The 17161-nt window shown below is 39.1% G+C and overlaps 2 protein-coding genes across 2 annotated transcripts; one reads left to right on the top strand and one right to left on the bottom strand.

Moving 5' to 3' along the window:
* Positions 1 to 8281: 8281 nt before the first annotated feature.
* LOC145907171 (G-protein coupled receptor GRL101-like) lies at positions 8282 to 9142 on the bottom strand. The gene has a single exon (XM_082994599.1). It carries the CDS (start codon positions 9140 to 9142, stop codon positions 8282 to 8284), a length of 861 nt encoding a protein of 286 aa, XP_082850725.1.
* Positions 9143 to 12270: 3128 nt separating this feature from the next.
* On the top strand, positions 12271 to 14593 carry LOC145907169 (trans-L-3-hydroxyproline dehydratase-like). Its single transcript, XM_082994598.1, has 7 exons — positions 12271 to 12511; positions 12604 to 12753; positions 12858 to 13015; positions 13085 to 13257; positions 13328 to 13414; positions 13705 to 13820; positions 14449 to 14593. The coding sequence occupies exons 1-7, from the start codon at positions 12375 to 12377 to the stop codon at positions 14591 to 14593; spliced, it is 966 nt and encodes a 321-aa protein (XP_082850724.1). The 5' UTR covers positions 12271 to 12374.
* Positions 14594 to 17161: the final 2568 nt, after the last annotated feature.

Here is a 17161-nt window from a genome sequence, read left to right as displayed (position 1 = left end):
ATGGACATACCTACAGCTTTATTGATCCAGTTACGCCTACACGCAATAATTTTTGGCCTGATGAAGGGATCACCGTACGTTCCGCACCTCTTACCGCCAACGCAAGCACTTCTTAACCTCCCGATGTCTACGCGCAAGTTCATAAGGAGAAGAAAGTAATTGAAGTTTACAGTGAAGTGAAAAAGCCGAAACGAGGCGATTCAACAACTTAATATTCTTAATTAAGGTTTTTTTCGGGCTATACAATGTATTCCACTGATCTTGTTATCAATTCTGTAGTTAGTCTTGTGTATGATTTAAATAATAGCCACTGTACATATTTTCATGCAAATTAATCAGTTGAATATAAATGTTTTTTTGTTTGTTTGATTTTTTTGGAAGTGATTGCATTTAAACAAGCCAATACATATCTCCCCCCGTATTTATGTCTTTTATTGACCTTGCGACACATTTTCACTTCATGCTGCTCACAAACCTGTAGGTGAGAATCCCCGACATCAGTTTTCGGAGCAACAATTTCGCATATTTGCATTGCGGGTGCGAAAACAATGTCCTGGTGCGAAGACCATTATTAATGAAAGTCACTTGTCATTTTTGCCTTTATACGATAGTTTTAAAGCAAAATATTGTGTTTGTCTTTTTTTTGCTATTCTTGGGCCCTACAGACGGACATGGGCCCGCAGTTACATTGCACCGGCTACACTCCCTTTTCTTTGCGCATTTTGCCTAAAACAACAAAACTTTTAAAGTAAAGTTGGAATTTATCGGAAAACATGATCAAGAAACAGGAATCAAAGCAGAACACTAAATTGTTCCCATTTCGATGTTTTCGCGACGCACTTGTTTAGATTAGAATCAGTAAAATGTCAATGTTTACTTAAAATTAAATAAAAAAGTCCAATGCCACGCGACCATCCCAACTTTACATATAGTAGTTGCTCTCTGAAAAATACGTAAGCTTGGCTGCAGTGCTTAGGCTACGAAGCCTGTGAACCTTATAAAGTCAAGTGAAGTTATTTTTAACCCGTTGGTTTCTCTGTCTAAAATTATGTTTTCAAAATTTAGGTTCGTGAAATGGAATTACGGTGGTCATGCGAAATTCTTTTGCATTTTTTCTCAACAGTTTTTAACGCGAGTATTTGTGAAAGTCGTTTTCTACTTTAAATCGCAATTTGACGTTTCAACATTAGATCCGAAACTTAAGCATATCTGCTGTTGTTTGGCGTTTTTGATGTGGAAAGCCTTCGCAGTATGGAGCTCCGGATTAAAAAATAAATGTGACAGTCCAACATGAGTCACATATGCAAGGCTTGCATAAAATTATTTTTGTATGCCCATTCTCTGCTTTGTTGGTGCCTTGAGACAGTGGAATATGAATCTTGATAGTTGCATTGAACCGAGCAATTCGACCCATGGTGTTTTGCTTTATCACCGAAGACAAGTGGATGTGAGTAATTCATATTAACCTTGTCTGATTGTTGTTATTGAAATCGTGATCATCATTGCTGTGTTGACGTTGGTGGCGTTTTTATGCGGAAACAGTGGGCAGTAAAACAACATCCAAATATAGAAAATGCATTCATCAGCATGCGAAACCAGGGTGACAATACTTACGCAACCAACTAGAAAGAATCGGCACCCACAGACAATAGAAACGAACTTGCCAACAGCATTGCTGCTGCAGCTGGGTCTATAAGCAATAATGTCCTGCTTGAAGAATTGTCGTACTTAAGAGACTCGAACCGTCCGAAACAGTCCGTCGCGGTTACTAAAGGTCACTCATGTCTTACCAGTTTTGATATACTGATTCCTTTAAATATAATACCAAATCTCTGCAGTATTTCAAGTTTCACACAGTGTTTGATAGTCAGTACACTGCTACTACAAATATATTGACAAGTTTAAACCATAGGAACACGGGATGGCACAGAAGAATACTTTCGTTGCTAGCATCAATGCCGCATGCTCTGCAATCCTCGTTATGAAGCATTGCGGTCCGAAAATTTTGTTTCCCAAGTGAGCAAATACGAACATCAGACATTGAAGTGTAAAATACTATCCCCCTTGAATAAGCAAACGAAATAGTTACCTGAACTTGAAACATTGATGTTGGGCTCCGTTACTTGGTTATGCTTGTGCAAAGTAGGGCTACTATCTTCGTGTATTACAGGGGTGCAAAGCAACGATGACGTTGACCATATTTTGTCCAAAAAGGATAGCTACTTTTAATTTAAAAACTACTTTAACTACGAACGAAAAACATTGAGAAAACCAAATGTATTATTTATGTGTTTTAGTAAAAAACGCCTACCGGAAGTATTTGGCAATTACTTTGTTCTCGCAATGGAGGTACATGACCACAGTACAAGAAATTGTGCAGATACTAACCTCTTCTTATAACGTGTACGGACCAAATGTGCCCAACGGACATTGCAATACTGCGTAACAGTGTGGAATGACATACCACAAAACATTAAACCTCCAATCCCTAACCACTTACTGCAATGCTTCCGGCGTTATTTAGGTCTCCCTTCCAGACTATTTGCTTGCCTCGTTTTCCCAGTCCAATCACGTGCTTACGCATTCACAATGATTGAATAATTACAATTGAATTTCTGCCCATTGACATTGATTTCATCTACAGTTTTGCTTGTGCTGCGTTTTCATTTTAATGCTTATGTGTTTAACTTTTCGTACACTACCATTACATCTCACTTAGTTTCAGCCCCCAATCCGGTCAGCTACTCGACAACCATTATTTGATTCTTAGCTGTACCCTTTCGTCTCACATAGGCCCCCATATTAGTGTTTGAAAAATTGTGAAATTTATGATGACGAAAAAATAAACAAATCTTGAATCTTGAATCTATGTATTAAATACATGTACAGTACATATCGTATGGGACACACAGTATCACGCGATTATATACAACGCAGTTATCGGAGTTCTTGTCGAAATTGGGGTCTATCTTTATCTTTTGGGGTTTTGTCATTTGAGTGACATATTAAATTCCCATCAATTCTCGATGCAACTTATAATACATTGCTGATTTACAATGCGGAATTTTTCTTTTTTTTTTGTTTTATATTTTGTAAATAAACAGATTTTTGAAGAAGTTTTTACAGCTAACGGTGTATTTGCATTTATGAAACAATGTTATCCTGTGACTTAAGTAAATAAAGTAATTGTCCCTCATTTTAAAAAATGGCAAAACTTTTGCAACGTTTCGTTGGTAAAATTTTCTTTGTTTCAAATTTTTAAAACTACCTGGTTTCCGCAGTAACGATTCTTGCAGGGCAAACCTAAAACTTATCGATTATATTGGCCTTACCCTTGACAAAACATCACTTCGTGGTAGATTCTCACAGCCTAAAACGATTCAACTTCCGTAAGAGGAGGAATGATAACTGATTCCAAAATTTTTGCACATCAGGCACGAGTCATACCTGGTTTAAGTAACACGGGCAACTTTCCGTTTCCTGCTGTTCGAGTCATTTAATTGTAATTAACAATGCATGAGTTGGCCTGAAGCAAATTCACCCCCAAATTACATTCTTCGGAAAGTTGATGCGATACCAAAACTTCTAGTTCACACTGCATTACAGCGTAGTCCTTCGTGTGACTATCACGCAAATGTGGCGAAAATGACACACGGCACCAATGCTTTTCTTTGTGCTTTCTTTGATCATCTGTGTTGTTTATTTAAAACACTCCTAATTACATATATGCGCACAGCACATCGCACTATGCTTTTGTTTTTCATCTGTTTCTTGCACGCACGTTTTATAAAACTTCCCTTTGTGTTTATTTTCTATGTTTGCCACATCCCGTAACGCTCCATTGGTTCACGTGCAAGTTGTTGATTGGTTGATTGGCCGGTGCAAGGAGTGCTGTGTGCATGACCAGTAGTCTTGAGATGGGCGTCGTGCTGTACGGTTGTTTTTAGTGTCGCCAAACAAGTAATTACTATTGAAGGGTTTATTGGCGTTTACTGGTATTGTGTGTACGTTTTATCATCGTTTTTAACATTAGTTCTTTTATTAAAGTGCATGTGACACGTAAAAATGTTAATAATTAAACTTAGAGATGTTCATAACTTCAAAACATTTTTGGCGAAAAACGTAGCTTGATACGGCGACTGGTTTCTGAGATAGAGCTGATCAAAGTCGCATTTTTCGTGCGAGAGCCGATAAAGAGCTTTGTCGTAAGTAAGCAAAAAAAATAGCACGGGCGCCGACAAAACTATAAGGGTTATCGAGTCAGGCGTCTTTCGTGTAAAATTATTACAACTTGTTTACGCCTATCATAATATCGACAAAACAACACCTTAGTTTTTCCAGTAATTATGTTTTGACTCGCGTAACCTACATTACATCAAACGTTTAAAAATAAATTTCTTCGTGAAGGCAACCGTTTCTGCATGTTGTCATCAGGCAAGCGGTGACGTGATCAACGAACGATCTTGTGAGTGTCGATCACTCGTTAATGGATTTCCACCCCATAACATGTTTTGTCTGTCAACTCGTTTCCCGAAAATTTCAGGCCATATACTGATTTAACAATGTATAACAGGGCTGGTCGACTTGTCAGCGAATATTGGATCGACAAGAAACCTTTCCATCATTACATTTTTGATTTGGGTCGAGTTTTGCAAAGTATTTTTTTTTCAATTGTGTTACGACACTGAAATGTTACGTTGTATAACATTTTGGACATGTTAGTGCCATGTGTTAGAAAACAAATAAAACTAAAACGGAAATGGTGAGCACAATGTCCCCTACCACTGCATCTACACAACTGCAAACTTCACAGTCCTTCTAATACCGGAGGCAGTAATACCATTACACAACTAATAATACCATTACACAGCACCAAAAACAATGATAAAAGATGTACTCTATCAATAAAACACACCGAACAAAAGAGGAAGCAACTACTAACGAATTCAGTGTTGAATTATTTTTTGGGTGTTTGTTGAGGCTTGCGTACGGTTCAGCCACATGGCTTTGCACACATCCAGCCTTTTGGCGATTGGCTGTTCCACAAATACCACCGAAAAACAACTTAACCCTTTGGAGCCCCAGGGATCACCGGTGACCCCATGACTTTGAAGACCCATACAAGAAGGTTTCTGCTTTTGAATTTTTTTTTTGTTTTTTTTGGAAAAGGTTTTTTTTTACCTTTATAGCCCAGAGTCCCACTTTGCCCTGATCTACATAAAATTTTAAAGCCGGTAGATGTCGCTATAGGCAATTTTTAATTGACACAGCAAGCACAACTAAAGGAAACGCAAAAGTGCTTTATATGCTACATTTATATATGTAAAAAATACCATTTAATTGGTGAACAATTTGCAAATAAAGTTGGTAATCCTTTAGCTATGACATTATAGTATCTATAAAAAAGTTAGGTATTCGTAGCACGCATTTTTAAGAAACGGTACACCTTATAATTTCATGGGGTCGTGTATGGAACATAGGGCATTGGTGACAAGTACGATTAATTTTTCTGAATCATGTTTTTAAGCTTTTCAATGAATATTATTACATAACAGCATCACATGATACTAGAAATAATACGTGCATCATCTATTGTCTCGATTTCGGGTCAGGTTTTTGTTTTATGCACGGTAATATAGCTATTTATGAAGGTTTTTTCGAATTTTATCGGTATAAATAATAATTGACTAGCAAAAGTTGTCAAATATCGCTGTTATAATTTGTGCAGCATCAACACGAACCTAAATAAAGCGTTGTTTAGCTTTAAATACTGAAATACAAAGTTTTCTGCCCACTTGAACTTACCAAACACGAAAATCAGACGTAGTGGGGGTCTAAAAATCAGTTGTTTGACCAAACATAGTAAAATATTACATCGATTTCATTCAGGTTGTTACTTGTACTACTAAAGAAATGCATATAGCTACACTCGCTTCAACAAAATTAGAAAGTTAATTTTTTTCATTGGGTAGACGCCAGAGGCCAATGGGTCACATGTGACCACACCAAAAAATGGAGGTTAACGGTCAAACATCTCAAATATTTTTCATTAAATGTGTTATTGGACCCATAAACGCAACAAAACGCTATACAATAATTTTTTTCTGTTGCTCAGTATACCCTTGGGCTCTAAAGGGTTAAAATGCTTAGGCGCGTTCCTACCGGTGGGTGCGCGTTTGCAAAATGGTGGCGCAGGGCCGTCTTATCGTTGTTTCACAACTTGCCTTTGGGTAAATTTCAATCTGCCCGGTGATGTGTCTATCTTGTTGGAAATTTATATTTCTCTCGCGAACATAGCTCTTCACTATGTGTTGTGCTATCAGTGGAAAAGTCACTGAATACTGCACACAACTTTAAGAAGTATTTTGACGATATCATTTGGGTTTCCATGGGGATTTGGGTTTCCACGGGAGTGGAATTGACCAGAAACTCACGCGTCAATCTTTCAAAAACATTCTTAACTATGGGCCTTCAAACTGTTTTTCGAAAAATGCGTACCAAGGATGATAAAACTACTTCGGAGTTTTTGGATGTGTGGCAAGTGCCGTGCAGCGAGTCAAACTTTGAGTTTGTAACCATAGACTTCATCAAAGGTACAAGAAAAGAACGCTGTTTACTCCGCCGAACGTCATACCACCCCAGACATGTTTAAAAGTCGATTTTCCTCAGTGAAGCATGCCGCATGCGCCTCCTCAACCAAAGACAGGACCACACCTACAAAGCCTTAAACGACTTGAGGACAAATGCAGGAAATCGGGCTTCTCCAAGAAAGCCATTGATACGAGTATCGCAGAGGCACGAACGTGGTCAACACCCTTCCGCAACTCCACCGACAAGATTAAAGATAAAATAAGCAGCCAGGTCCAAGTGTTTACAAACGACCCCCCTCTTTGGGAAAAATTTTAACAAATTACAGGAAGCTGGCGCTGCAGACGGTCTGCAACGACCCTCCTGTTATACCCTTATGGGTGCGCATTGTGCGGACACAATGGTAATCATGTATGTATCCATGGTTAACGAAACGTCAACATTACCAACAAAAGCAGGCAAACAATAAACGATGCAATAACCTAACGTGTGCGATTTTCGGCATTTATGTTGCGACCTGCACAACATGTCATGAACAATACGTTGGCCAAACAAAACATACACGTTCAACAACATGGGCACAACACCAACATATTGTATTTAGTCAAAGGCAAGTTGGGAGGCAACGGCAAGACGACTCTGCGCCACCATTTTGCAAACGCGCAACCACCGGCAGGAACGCGCCTAAGCATTTCAAGTTGTTTTTCGGTGGTATTTGTGGAACAGCCAATGGCCAAAAGGCTGGATGTATGCGAAGTCATGTGGTTAAACCGCACCCAAGCCTTAATAAACATCCAAATAATTCTCCCCGAATTCGTTAGTATATTGCTGGCAGTTTTGTTTGGTGTTGTGTTTCATGGATTGAGTACATCTTTTACCACTGTTTTTAATATTGTTCAATGACGTCGTGCATTCGTGCTGCGGGTCGTTATTTTTTTTTCGTAAACAAAGTACTATACTGTATTGTTGTATTTAATCACCATAAAGCTTGTTTTTTATCAACAGCAGGTGACGTGTGTTTGTTTGATTTCTGTTAATCTCGTAATAGTGTTTTATTTGTCTTCTGCATCATTTTTCAGTTACCACATTTCCTACATTTCTCACGAATACAAAAAACTTGACGAGAATATGGTGGTCTACAGGAAAAAGATATTTGTGCGTTTTAGACAGACCGCCATAGAGTGTTTATTTATTTTATCTTATGTGGCAGACAGACGGCGTTCCTATAGTGTTACACCGCTGCTGCAACAAAAAGCTCACACATTACGGCTTGTAGTTGTTTCTATATGTTGCCTGATGGTTGGGAACCCCTGGGCCTGATTTGCCTGCTACATCTTTCGTAATATACTGGAATTAATTGTTTTCACAGTGTTTTTTTCCCTGTTACAAAACAATGTAAGTTGCATACAAGTCACTAGCAGTATTACCAAAAAAATGATAAAATATTTACAAATTCGGGAAAGTTATTTTACAGTATAGTAACTAAACCAAATCACAAGAACAGACAACATTGGATTGGAATAAAAGTTTGCAACATTTGTTAAGTATGACGTTTGCTAAATCATTCAACAATCTCAATTACTCGATCACCATCCTGCTCAGCACGGGGGTTGTATCTAACGCTTAATTCAGACGGACGACTCCTTGATGTACGTGATGACCATATTTTGGAAAAGAGCCATTCTTTTATCTTCTACAATAGCTCCTCTAATGATTTGGAGTAGAGCAAGGGATTAAGGGCGCTGTTGATTGGAAGCAACATACACGCACTCAGCACATAAGAATCTCCCGGCATCTTCATTCCTCCAAAACTCAAAAATCCCATGAAACAAATTGGAAACCAGCAACAAAAGTCGGTCAAAATCAACCTGGTGATTCTCTTCTGCATCTGGGAGCTGACGTCAGTTCTTCTGGAGCCTCTCATGCGGTTGCTTCGCTTGTAAACAAGAAAATTAGCAACCACCATATATATAAACATGAGGAAGTGAAGTGTAATAAGGAATGTTGAATATTCCCAAGCAAACTCATTGGTTGTTGCAAACAAATGTGGCATACAGACGCTCGTTCCACCATAATATCCAAACTCTCTTTTGATAGAATTACGTGGAAAAGTGTTTTCAATTGTAAGCTTAACATCGTACCAAGACTCTGGCTCTGATGCCGGAATTCTTTCTGCAAGTAACACCATGTTTTCTCTTGACACGAAATCTGTTTCATAAAAGTTGTTTGGAAACCAAACATCAGTTACAAAGTACCCAGAAATTGGGTGAAGGAAAGGAACGGTTGCCAACAAAATAGCTAATATCCAACAAGACAATTCAGCAATTAAAGTTTTAGTGACACCGACATATCGCACGTGGAAAGGTCTATAGGCCGATAGCAGGCGAAATGTTGTCATAGCTGTCATTGTGAGTGCTGATGCTTCTGATGATACCAGTTCAAGTGCCCCAAGTCCTGAACACAAGCTACTTGATCTCCATTCCTTATCAAACAAACAATAAGATCCAGAATATCTGTTAGCTTGTATTATGATTGCCAGTAGATAAACTCCCATGAGAAGGTCAGAAACGCATAGATTAAGAACAAAAACGCTTGTATTAATATACAAATTGTTATTTTTATTGACTTTAATCAAATCAAGTGTGGTTGTAACAAATACAAATGAATTCCCTCCCATTGCTAAGATGCCTGTCACCCAGAAGATATCTCGATAAACTGGGTTTGCGATCATTTTGTTGACATCTGCAAAAGCGTTTTCTATCCAAATTAACACAACCTTATACGGATAACGCAGAAGAAATACCTTCTTTTTGCATAGCAAAGCAGGATACCCCGTGAAACCACGGGAGTTGATTAGCCCAGGTTCGTGAGTTAAAACCTCACCGAGAGCTTGATCTCGCACTCGCACCGACTTGTTGGAAAAAATGGCTGATCCAGCTTGGCTGCAATGCCTTACCTGCGAAGCCTGAGAACCTTATAATACGGATTTGTTCTGTTTTGCAACATAAAATGGCATGGAAATCGGTGGCTAACTTTTTAGGAATACAAGTTCATGTAAATATAGATCTGTTAAAATGCATGCCTACAGGGCTTGCAAGTGCACTGACCGTTCGTGGAACGTAGTACAAAATTTAACACTGTAACAATGCTCGCAGCGAAAGTCACTGGTTGAAATAAGCGTTAAATGCACATCCAACAAAGAACTTCTACAGAACTGTTACCACAGCAAGCCAAATGGTCATCGATCAAACCACGTTGCGTACTAGTACAACTTCCTCCCATTATGTCACGAACATGTGGGACATTATTAGCAGCCAAACGACCAAACTCGCGTTATACCAACGCCGACCATACATCAACAATGAAAGCAGATCCAAGAGTGTCACATTACTGCGTAATCACGTAAATGAAATACGACCGAATAACCGAATATAAATTAGAAGCACTTCCACCCAAAATTCATCAAAACGTTATTTGGTCACGTTGGCAACTAAAACCTCTCCACTGCCAATACTTAGAGCATCGTGTAGTGAGAGGAAATGACACGCTCACATGTAGGGGATTGATAAATTACCAACAAAGATTGATCAACAGAAGCAACAAAGCTGATAATGTAGTTTTATTATAGTGAGCTGCAAATCAGTACGTTAATATTAAACTGCATTTTGTGTATCTGTTAATCAGTTGCAGTAAAATGACTTCGCAAAGAAGAGACTCGAGGTCGCCTGACAAGTTGTGCGCTTGCGCACCAGTGTACCTTGGCCACAATATACCCCGTGAAGCCACTGACAGTTGGTAGAGCGTTGGGCCTGGTTAGCCCAGGGTCGTGAGTTCAAACCTCACCGGGAGCTTGATATTTCAGATCTCGCTGCGACTTGTCGGGAAAAGTGGCTGATCCAGCTTGGCTGCAATGCCTTGGCTGCGAAGCCTGTGAACCTTATGATCAGAATATTAGAGCTGTGATCGCCAAATATAAAGGGCCTGCGCAGTGGGGCGATCCCGCCTTGCTATGCGTAAGCATGGCATTACTTCTACACGCTAGTAGCGTGCTTTATCTTTGTTGTTATTATACACTGAAAGGCGAACAGTCGAACCGTTCTTGGAAGCTAAAGCAGTATTCCAAATTAAACAACATTTGATTAGCAAAAAAGAGAAAGGATATGATCAATTTTAAAACAGTTATAAAATTGCAGTCCGAATTACCATTCACTGATACTAATGCAAAAATATGCTCTGACAGAAAATAACGAACAGCTTGTGCTATGGTGTTCGCATATGAATTCCGTGGGAACGTTACAGCATCCGACAAAACATTACAGCATCCGACATACAACTGTAACCTCGCCTGGTATAGATCAGGGCAGTGTGGTGCGAACAGCAGAATATTCCGAATTCCCCATTGTTTGATATATGATATCGAAATTTTTTACGTACATTAAAGTGTTTTAGGGTGGCAAAACGTTGGCAGGAAGCTGATGTTGTTTAAGACAGGGGGCCACATGTGGTGGGTTGCGACCCAATTTTGGCCAGAATGTTCATTTTGTGACGCGAAAATTTGGTTAAATTTTCTTGCGCCTAAACGAACATTCAATGCGCACATGTTGTCAATATTCAAGTGAGTCCCTTCGTTATCATATAATCATTTGCGCTGTATGTTGTTTTGCACATGATCAATTATTACGTTGCAGTTACGTAAGTGTTGAATTCGCCGCAAGCAGAAGTGACCTCAGGAAAACTGCAAGTGTTACCCTCTTATTTGCGTCGTGAGACATATTACGAATATCATTTGTGGATCGCGCTAAATGTATTCGCGGAGCCCTCGATTATGAACCTATCCTATGTCACAGTTAATTCGTTAAGCCTAAGTTAGTTTGCTGAGAGGGTACATGTTTTGTAAACAATCGCCACAAGAGGGGGTGAATCCGTTGTGGCTCACTTCGACCCATGTGAATTTTGGGGCTTCATGGATTTAATGTTATTGTTTGCTTTGTGACTAAGCTTTTTTTGCATTAAATCAGCTGTTTTCAACCGTGGGTCCGTAGAGCAGTGTTTCCCAACCGGTGGCACGCGAGCACATTTCTATAATGTGCGGATATAGTTTGAATTAAAAAATCGTAAGTGGTCCGCCATGACAAAAGGTTGAAAACCACCAAGTTACAAAAAGACCCCTACCATCCAATGTAATCTCCAAAAAGGGGGTTCGTCTCGCCCAGGCACAATTTTTTCTCGCTTTCCCACAATTTTTACCGCTCTTCTGTTTACAAACAATCGCCTGTTTGTTCTATAGCGTTTACCCAGCCGAAAGAACATTTAATTTCCGAAGAATTGTCTCAGCACTATATGAGACAGGTTTGTCAAAAATCTACCATATACCTATATGTACACTTTCTATTGGCTGCTTAGAAAATAATCCGAATGAAATGAAGCTTTATTCTTTATCATTAGGTTTAGTCTAACAGGCTTCGCTGCCCCGGCCTTATTTTTTTGTCGCCAAAATTAACAAGGACCAGCACTTAATCGTTCAGAAAATCATTATGTATACAACTAACGTTTGGTACTTTGGTTTGAACTGCGGTATGAGCAAAATGGTATGCTTATATTTCACATATGAAGTTCTATTGACCTGCAGGCGAATGTATGTCAGGACCAAATATTGACTTGTCGTGAGTTGCCAACGTTGCTGGTTTTGCAATCCGGCTTACGGCCTTCATAGAGAAGTGTTGACGATTGAACTGTCAGTGTAGTTATTCGAAGTAAAGAAACGGAAGCGCATCAAGCGTTTGAAAATGCGCCTCAAGACCATCGACTACCATTGCGGGGGTTCCCCTATGCGGATCATTACCGGAGGACTACCGAAAATCGAAGGAAGCTGCTTTGAGGAGAGAAAGCAATACGTGCACGAAAACCTGGATTTCATTCGCAAGTAAGTGGATTGTGCGACTGAAATCTGCATCTTTACAGTGCATTGTAGTAGAAGACATTTGCCAACGTAAAAAAGCTCACCTCATATCACAGGCAGCTATGTTGGGAACCCCGTGGTTACCGATCCATGACCGTTGTCATGCCAGTGGCTCACGACCAATCAGTGGCCGACGTCGGTGTGATCTTTTGCGCAGCTACCATGTACTTGCCGATGTGCGGAGAGGCGACTATTTGCTTTACAAGGTGGTTTAACTACAATTTAAGTTGTTTAACTACAATTTAACTTAATACAGCCAACCCTACATTAAGCACATATATGTTTAATCTTACCAATATACACTGCTAAGGTACTTGCTGGAACACGGTTTGATTCAAGGCACTGAACCGGAAACAAAGTTGGTCGTCCAATGTCCTCCCGGTCTGGTCACGTGTTACGCAGAATGGACCAATGGGAAAGTTGGAAACATTCGCTTGAACATGGTGCCTTCGTTCGTGCACGCAAAAGGTGCATTTTTCAGTCAAATTTCGGGCTCCAAAAAAAATCTATGTAACTCTTGCTGCTTTTGTTTTGCAGACCGAAGTTTAAAACTATCGACAGGTTTGGAAATAAGTGCCAACCTCGTGTACGGCGGTGCCTACTACGTGGTGGTTTACCAGGACGAACTCAAAATCGACATTGATAAAAATGAGATCAGCGCTATGACGTCATTAGGTGATGACGTCACGGAACGAGCAATCGAAGCTTGGGTTAGAACACTGACAACTGAAACGGTGTTTAAAGGACAAATTTTAGTAAAATTGTTTGTTTTGTTGACAGAAAGAAGTTCCAGTCAGCGGTACCATTATTGCGGATAGAAATCATACATCGTTTTCGTTTCATTTCATCGTGGTTGGCGAGTCCATGGTGAGTTTAGGAACAAAACTTTGTTTGCCCTCAAACGAACATTGATTTAATGTTTTCAGTGAGCTGCCTTTACTTTAAACAAACGTGCTACCATCTAATTATTGAACACGGTTTGGCAATAGGATTCTTTTGGATCTAAGCCAAAAGCGCGGTTTTAAATAGTTACTAGAAAAACATATACTGCATAGGGTCAAAGAGGATGCAAGCGAAATATTCGTGCAATTTTATTTCCAAGGCAAGGTTTAAAAAGAAGACAAATTCCAGGATTTACAAATCCATGTCGGTTACAGGTGAACCGCGGTTTCTGCGGCTCCGGATCTACTTGTCGAGCAGCTTTCGACTATTTTAGCGGAAAACTAAAACTCGGCGAGACACGTGATTATGGAAGTATTGTGACAAAACAATGGTGAGAGAAATAACCACAATTGTTTAAAAGGCGTCTGTCTTCCAATGATTATGTTGAATATTCTCAGGCCCTACAATAAATGGGTCCATATACCAGTTTAGATGGGCCCTGAATAGCAAAATACGGGCCCAAAAACTGTTGACTAGGGAATATAGCTGACTTTCTCAAAAAATGTTGTGATTTTATTTCCAAAAGAAGTTCTCAAACAGGTACTTCTCTCCCTCATGGGCCCTTGTGTATACGGATAATGGCATAGGAATTTATGTGGAAACGTTTAATATGCATATCAATGTTTACAGCATTTAGGACAGCCTTTTAATTAGATTGTTGAAGCTACAAACAATTCGATGAACAGTGTTTCCATATTGCCATGTTACAATGAAAAAATTATCGTCTGTTAAAGACGGGGATTTTCTTGATTGCTCGAAATTACCTGTTTGCAAATTTTTTTTCCATACAGTGTACAAGCGAGTGTACAACGTCATTAGTGTTGCTTAATTTTAGCTGTAGCAAGCAAAAAAAAAGCACTTCGAAAAATCGTATCATGTATCATAAAAAAATACTTTCCGTACAGGAATGTGAAACATTTCATATTATCAACAATGAAATGTGCATTTTTCGTGTGCAGTGCAACTGTATCAGCAGTTAAAGCAACTAAGGTTGGCAAAAAAGATGCGGTGATCATTGAAATCAAAAACAAAGCCTACAGAACCGGATGTCACGAGTTTGAATTTGAAGAAGAAGACCCCCTTCGAAAGGGTTTTCTTGTATAAAACACCATGAACAATCGCAATGCCGCCTACATTTGCTCTTTTTCAATTATGCTATGTTAAAATATTCGTATTATTGATCAGTATTTTAATTAAACCGTAGACTTCCTCATGCTAAGTTATCGTAAACCGCAATGAAATAATTGTTTTCGCATTTTGTTGATAGCCTGTTTAAAGCATGTTGATTTTTTTGCTAACTCTGCTGATTGGCTTGTTTGATTTTTTCGGTTCTCGGTCGAATTGCATATTGTTGAAAAAAAAACATTTACTACCTGGCCAAATATCTGACAACTATTTTACCTTAAAGACATGCATTTTATCTTTTCAGCCTGAAGCCGGAATATTATCGTTGCGTAGAAAAAAAACAAGTTCAACACCACAAAAGTTAACTTACCTTAACAACTTCACATTTTTACACCTTTTCACACTCAGCAGCAAGCGCCAAACGCCAAACGCCAACCCAAATGCTCTGAATAACAAAGTGTTTCAAGCATTTCACGCAACACTCCACGCCTTTTGCCACGCAAAGATCTAACAATTAAGGCAACGATTGTTGCATCACAGAAAGCGCTCTGTTGTAAATAAGCGCGAGCTGTACTCTAACGGAGAATTACACTCAAAGGTACAGTTTGTAGAGCACTACCAACCTAATAGGATTTTTCACTTTAAAATACAAGGAAAAACCTATCGGTTTATTAATTATACAATGTCCCACGTTGAACGAATATCAACCAATTATCCTCGCAACTGCTTCCTATAAATATGTCGATTAAGTAAGATAACTTTATCGAAGCTTCAAACATTCTATAGAATGTTCTTATAGGAACCCCTAATTACCCGCTTAGGGATCTCGACTCCATTCTCGCGTCACTGGCACAGAGCAAACCGCAGAATGAACGCTTAGACTCGTATTTTGGAGGCAAAGAACTTCTCCAAAACGTCGGATGTGGCAAACTTGCGCATCTCAAGCAGCATCCATTCAGTACTTAAACAAACGTTATTAATGACACTCTCCTCTATAACAGACCCATTTTGGAGCAGTATCTTGGATATTTTAGTCATTTTATCCTTAATTTGGGGTGTCATATTAACGGGTTTTGCAATTAAGCATGTCTGGCTACGCCTATACCCACGTGTAAGACCAACTATTGCTCATTATCTAGCACGGGCTCGGACAAACTTAAATATCAATAAAACTAGCAGATCAAATATCTTTTTAAAGGGTGAAGTTTCCCGCATTGTTATCAGCCCCATGACACAGTAATTACCCTTTGTGTATTCGCATGTCATTGCACGTTTGTTATGACTATTCCTTGTGCACCATTATAACCGAGATAGTCTCTATTAATAACATACCAAATTTGCGTATTATATCATTTTTTCCGCACCCACCATTTGCGTTTTATTCGTTCAATCGCATTAACCATCTTTTTAATCGCCCACAGCTGATGTTATATTCATCACCTGCAAATCTGGGGGGAAGTATTTGTAACATACGTCACAGAAATCAGTGTTTATATTTCGTAATGTTTCGTGTGCACAAGTTTTGCAAAATCCCATACTGCGACCCATATGATAAACTCATCGAATGTTCTCGAGTAAAGTGATTCATTCAACATCCTGTTTACGACATAAAATGTTCTCCTTTGCTTATGTCACATCACACCTATGTTCATGTATTATATTACTTCAAGCGCCTCATGATATCACGTGACATTATTGACCAATCAGCGCTCAGTATGGAGAGCTTTAAAAAGCCTAGTGTGCCTGTAAATTCATTCCATTCGATTCTACTTGTTCTATCGTATTACTGTTACACTGCTATTATTACTGAGACTCTACAAGCTATTCGCCGGCTTGGGATTTATTCCCATAGCCTGATAATAAACTGTTTATTCGGATACAACGGTTTGCTGGTGAGGTTCAAACCTTACACGCACAACACATCGCACTATGCTTTTGTTTTTTATCTGTTTCTTGCACTCACGTTTTATCAAACTTCCCTTTGTGTTTATTTTCTATGTTTGCCACATCCCGTAACGCTCCATTGGTTCACCTGCAAGTTGTTGATTGGTTGATTGGCCGGTGCAAGGAGTGCTGTGTGCATGACCAGTAGTCTTGAGATGGGCGTTGTGTTATACGGTTGTTTTTAGTGTCGCCAAACAAGCAAGTACTCTTGAAGGGTTTATTGGCGTTTACTGGTATTGTATGTACGTACGTTTTATCGCATTAGTTCGTTTATTAAAGTGCATGAGACACGTAAAAATGTTAACAATGAAACTAAGAGATGTTTATAACTTAAAAATACATAAACTTTTAAAAACACGACAGAGACAAACCCTTAATTTAGCATTGTCATTTTGTCCACTCACAGCAAAAAATAGAAGTAGGTTAATTAAATTTTGAGGCTGGCAAAGACCGCCGAGAAAAACCGACCAAATTATCTGATGATGCAACACAACACTGTTATTCTGTCATAGTACCACTTTTTGTCCGACAGTAGCGTTGCCTGCTAGTTACGTTGCCATTCTCCACAACCAACTACTAATGTATTTTTCGCTATATAGTTGT

Source organism: Ascidia mentula, chromosome 6, assembly GCF_947561715.1.
Source record: "Ascidia mentula chromosome 6, kaAscMent1.1, whole genome shotgun sequence".
Classification (NCBI taxonomy): domain Eukaryota; kingdom Metazoa; phylum Chordata; class Ascidiacea; order Phlebobranchia; family Ascidiidae; genus Ascidia; species Ascidia mentula.
This window is presented reverse-complemented; position numbering and strand designations above follow the sequence as displayed.

What these genes read in the sequence shown, in the direction of transcription:
- LOC145907171 (XM_082994599.1), bottom strand. Translation starts at nt 9,142, where the DNA reads ATGGGAGTTTATCTACTGGCAATCATAATACAAGCTAACAGATATTCT.
- LOC145907169 (XM_082994598.1), top strand. Translation starts at nt 12,375, where the DNA reads ATGCGCCTCAAGACCATCGACTACCATTGCGGGGGTTCCCCTATGCGG. An exon ending in AACCTGGATTTCATTCGCAA is followed by an intron (nt 12,512 to 12,603) that starts GTAAGTGGATTG and finishes CTCATATCACAG; the next exon opens with GCAGCTATGTTGGGAACCCC. An exon ending in GCGACTATTTGCTTTACAAG is followed by an intron (nt 12,754 to 12,857) that starts GTGGTTTAACTA and finishes TACACTGCTAAG; the next exon opens with GTACTTGCTGGAACACGGTT.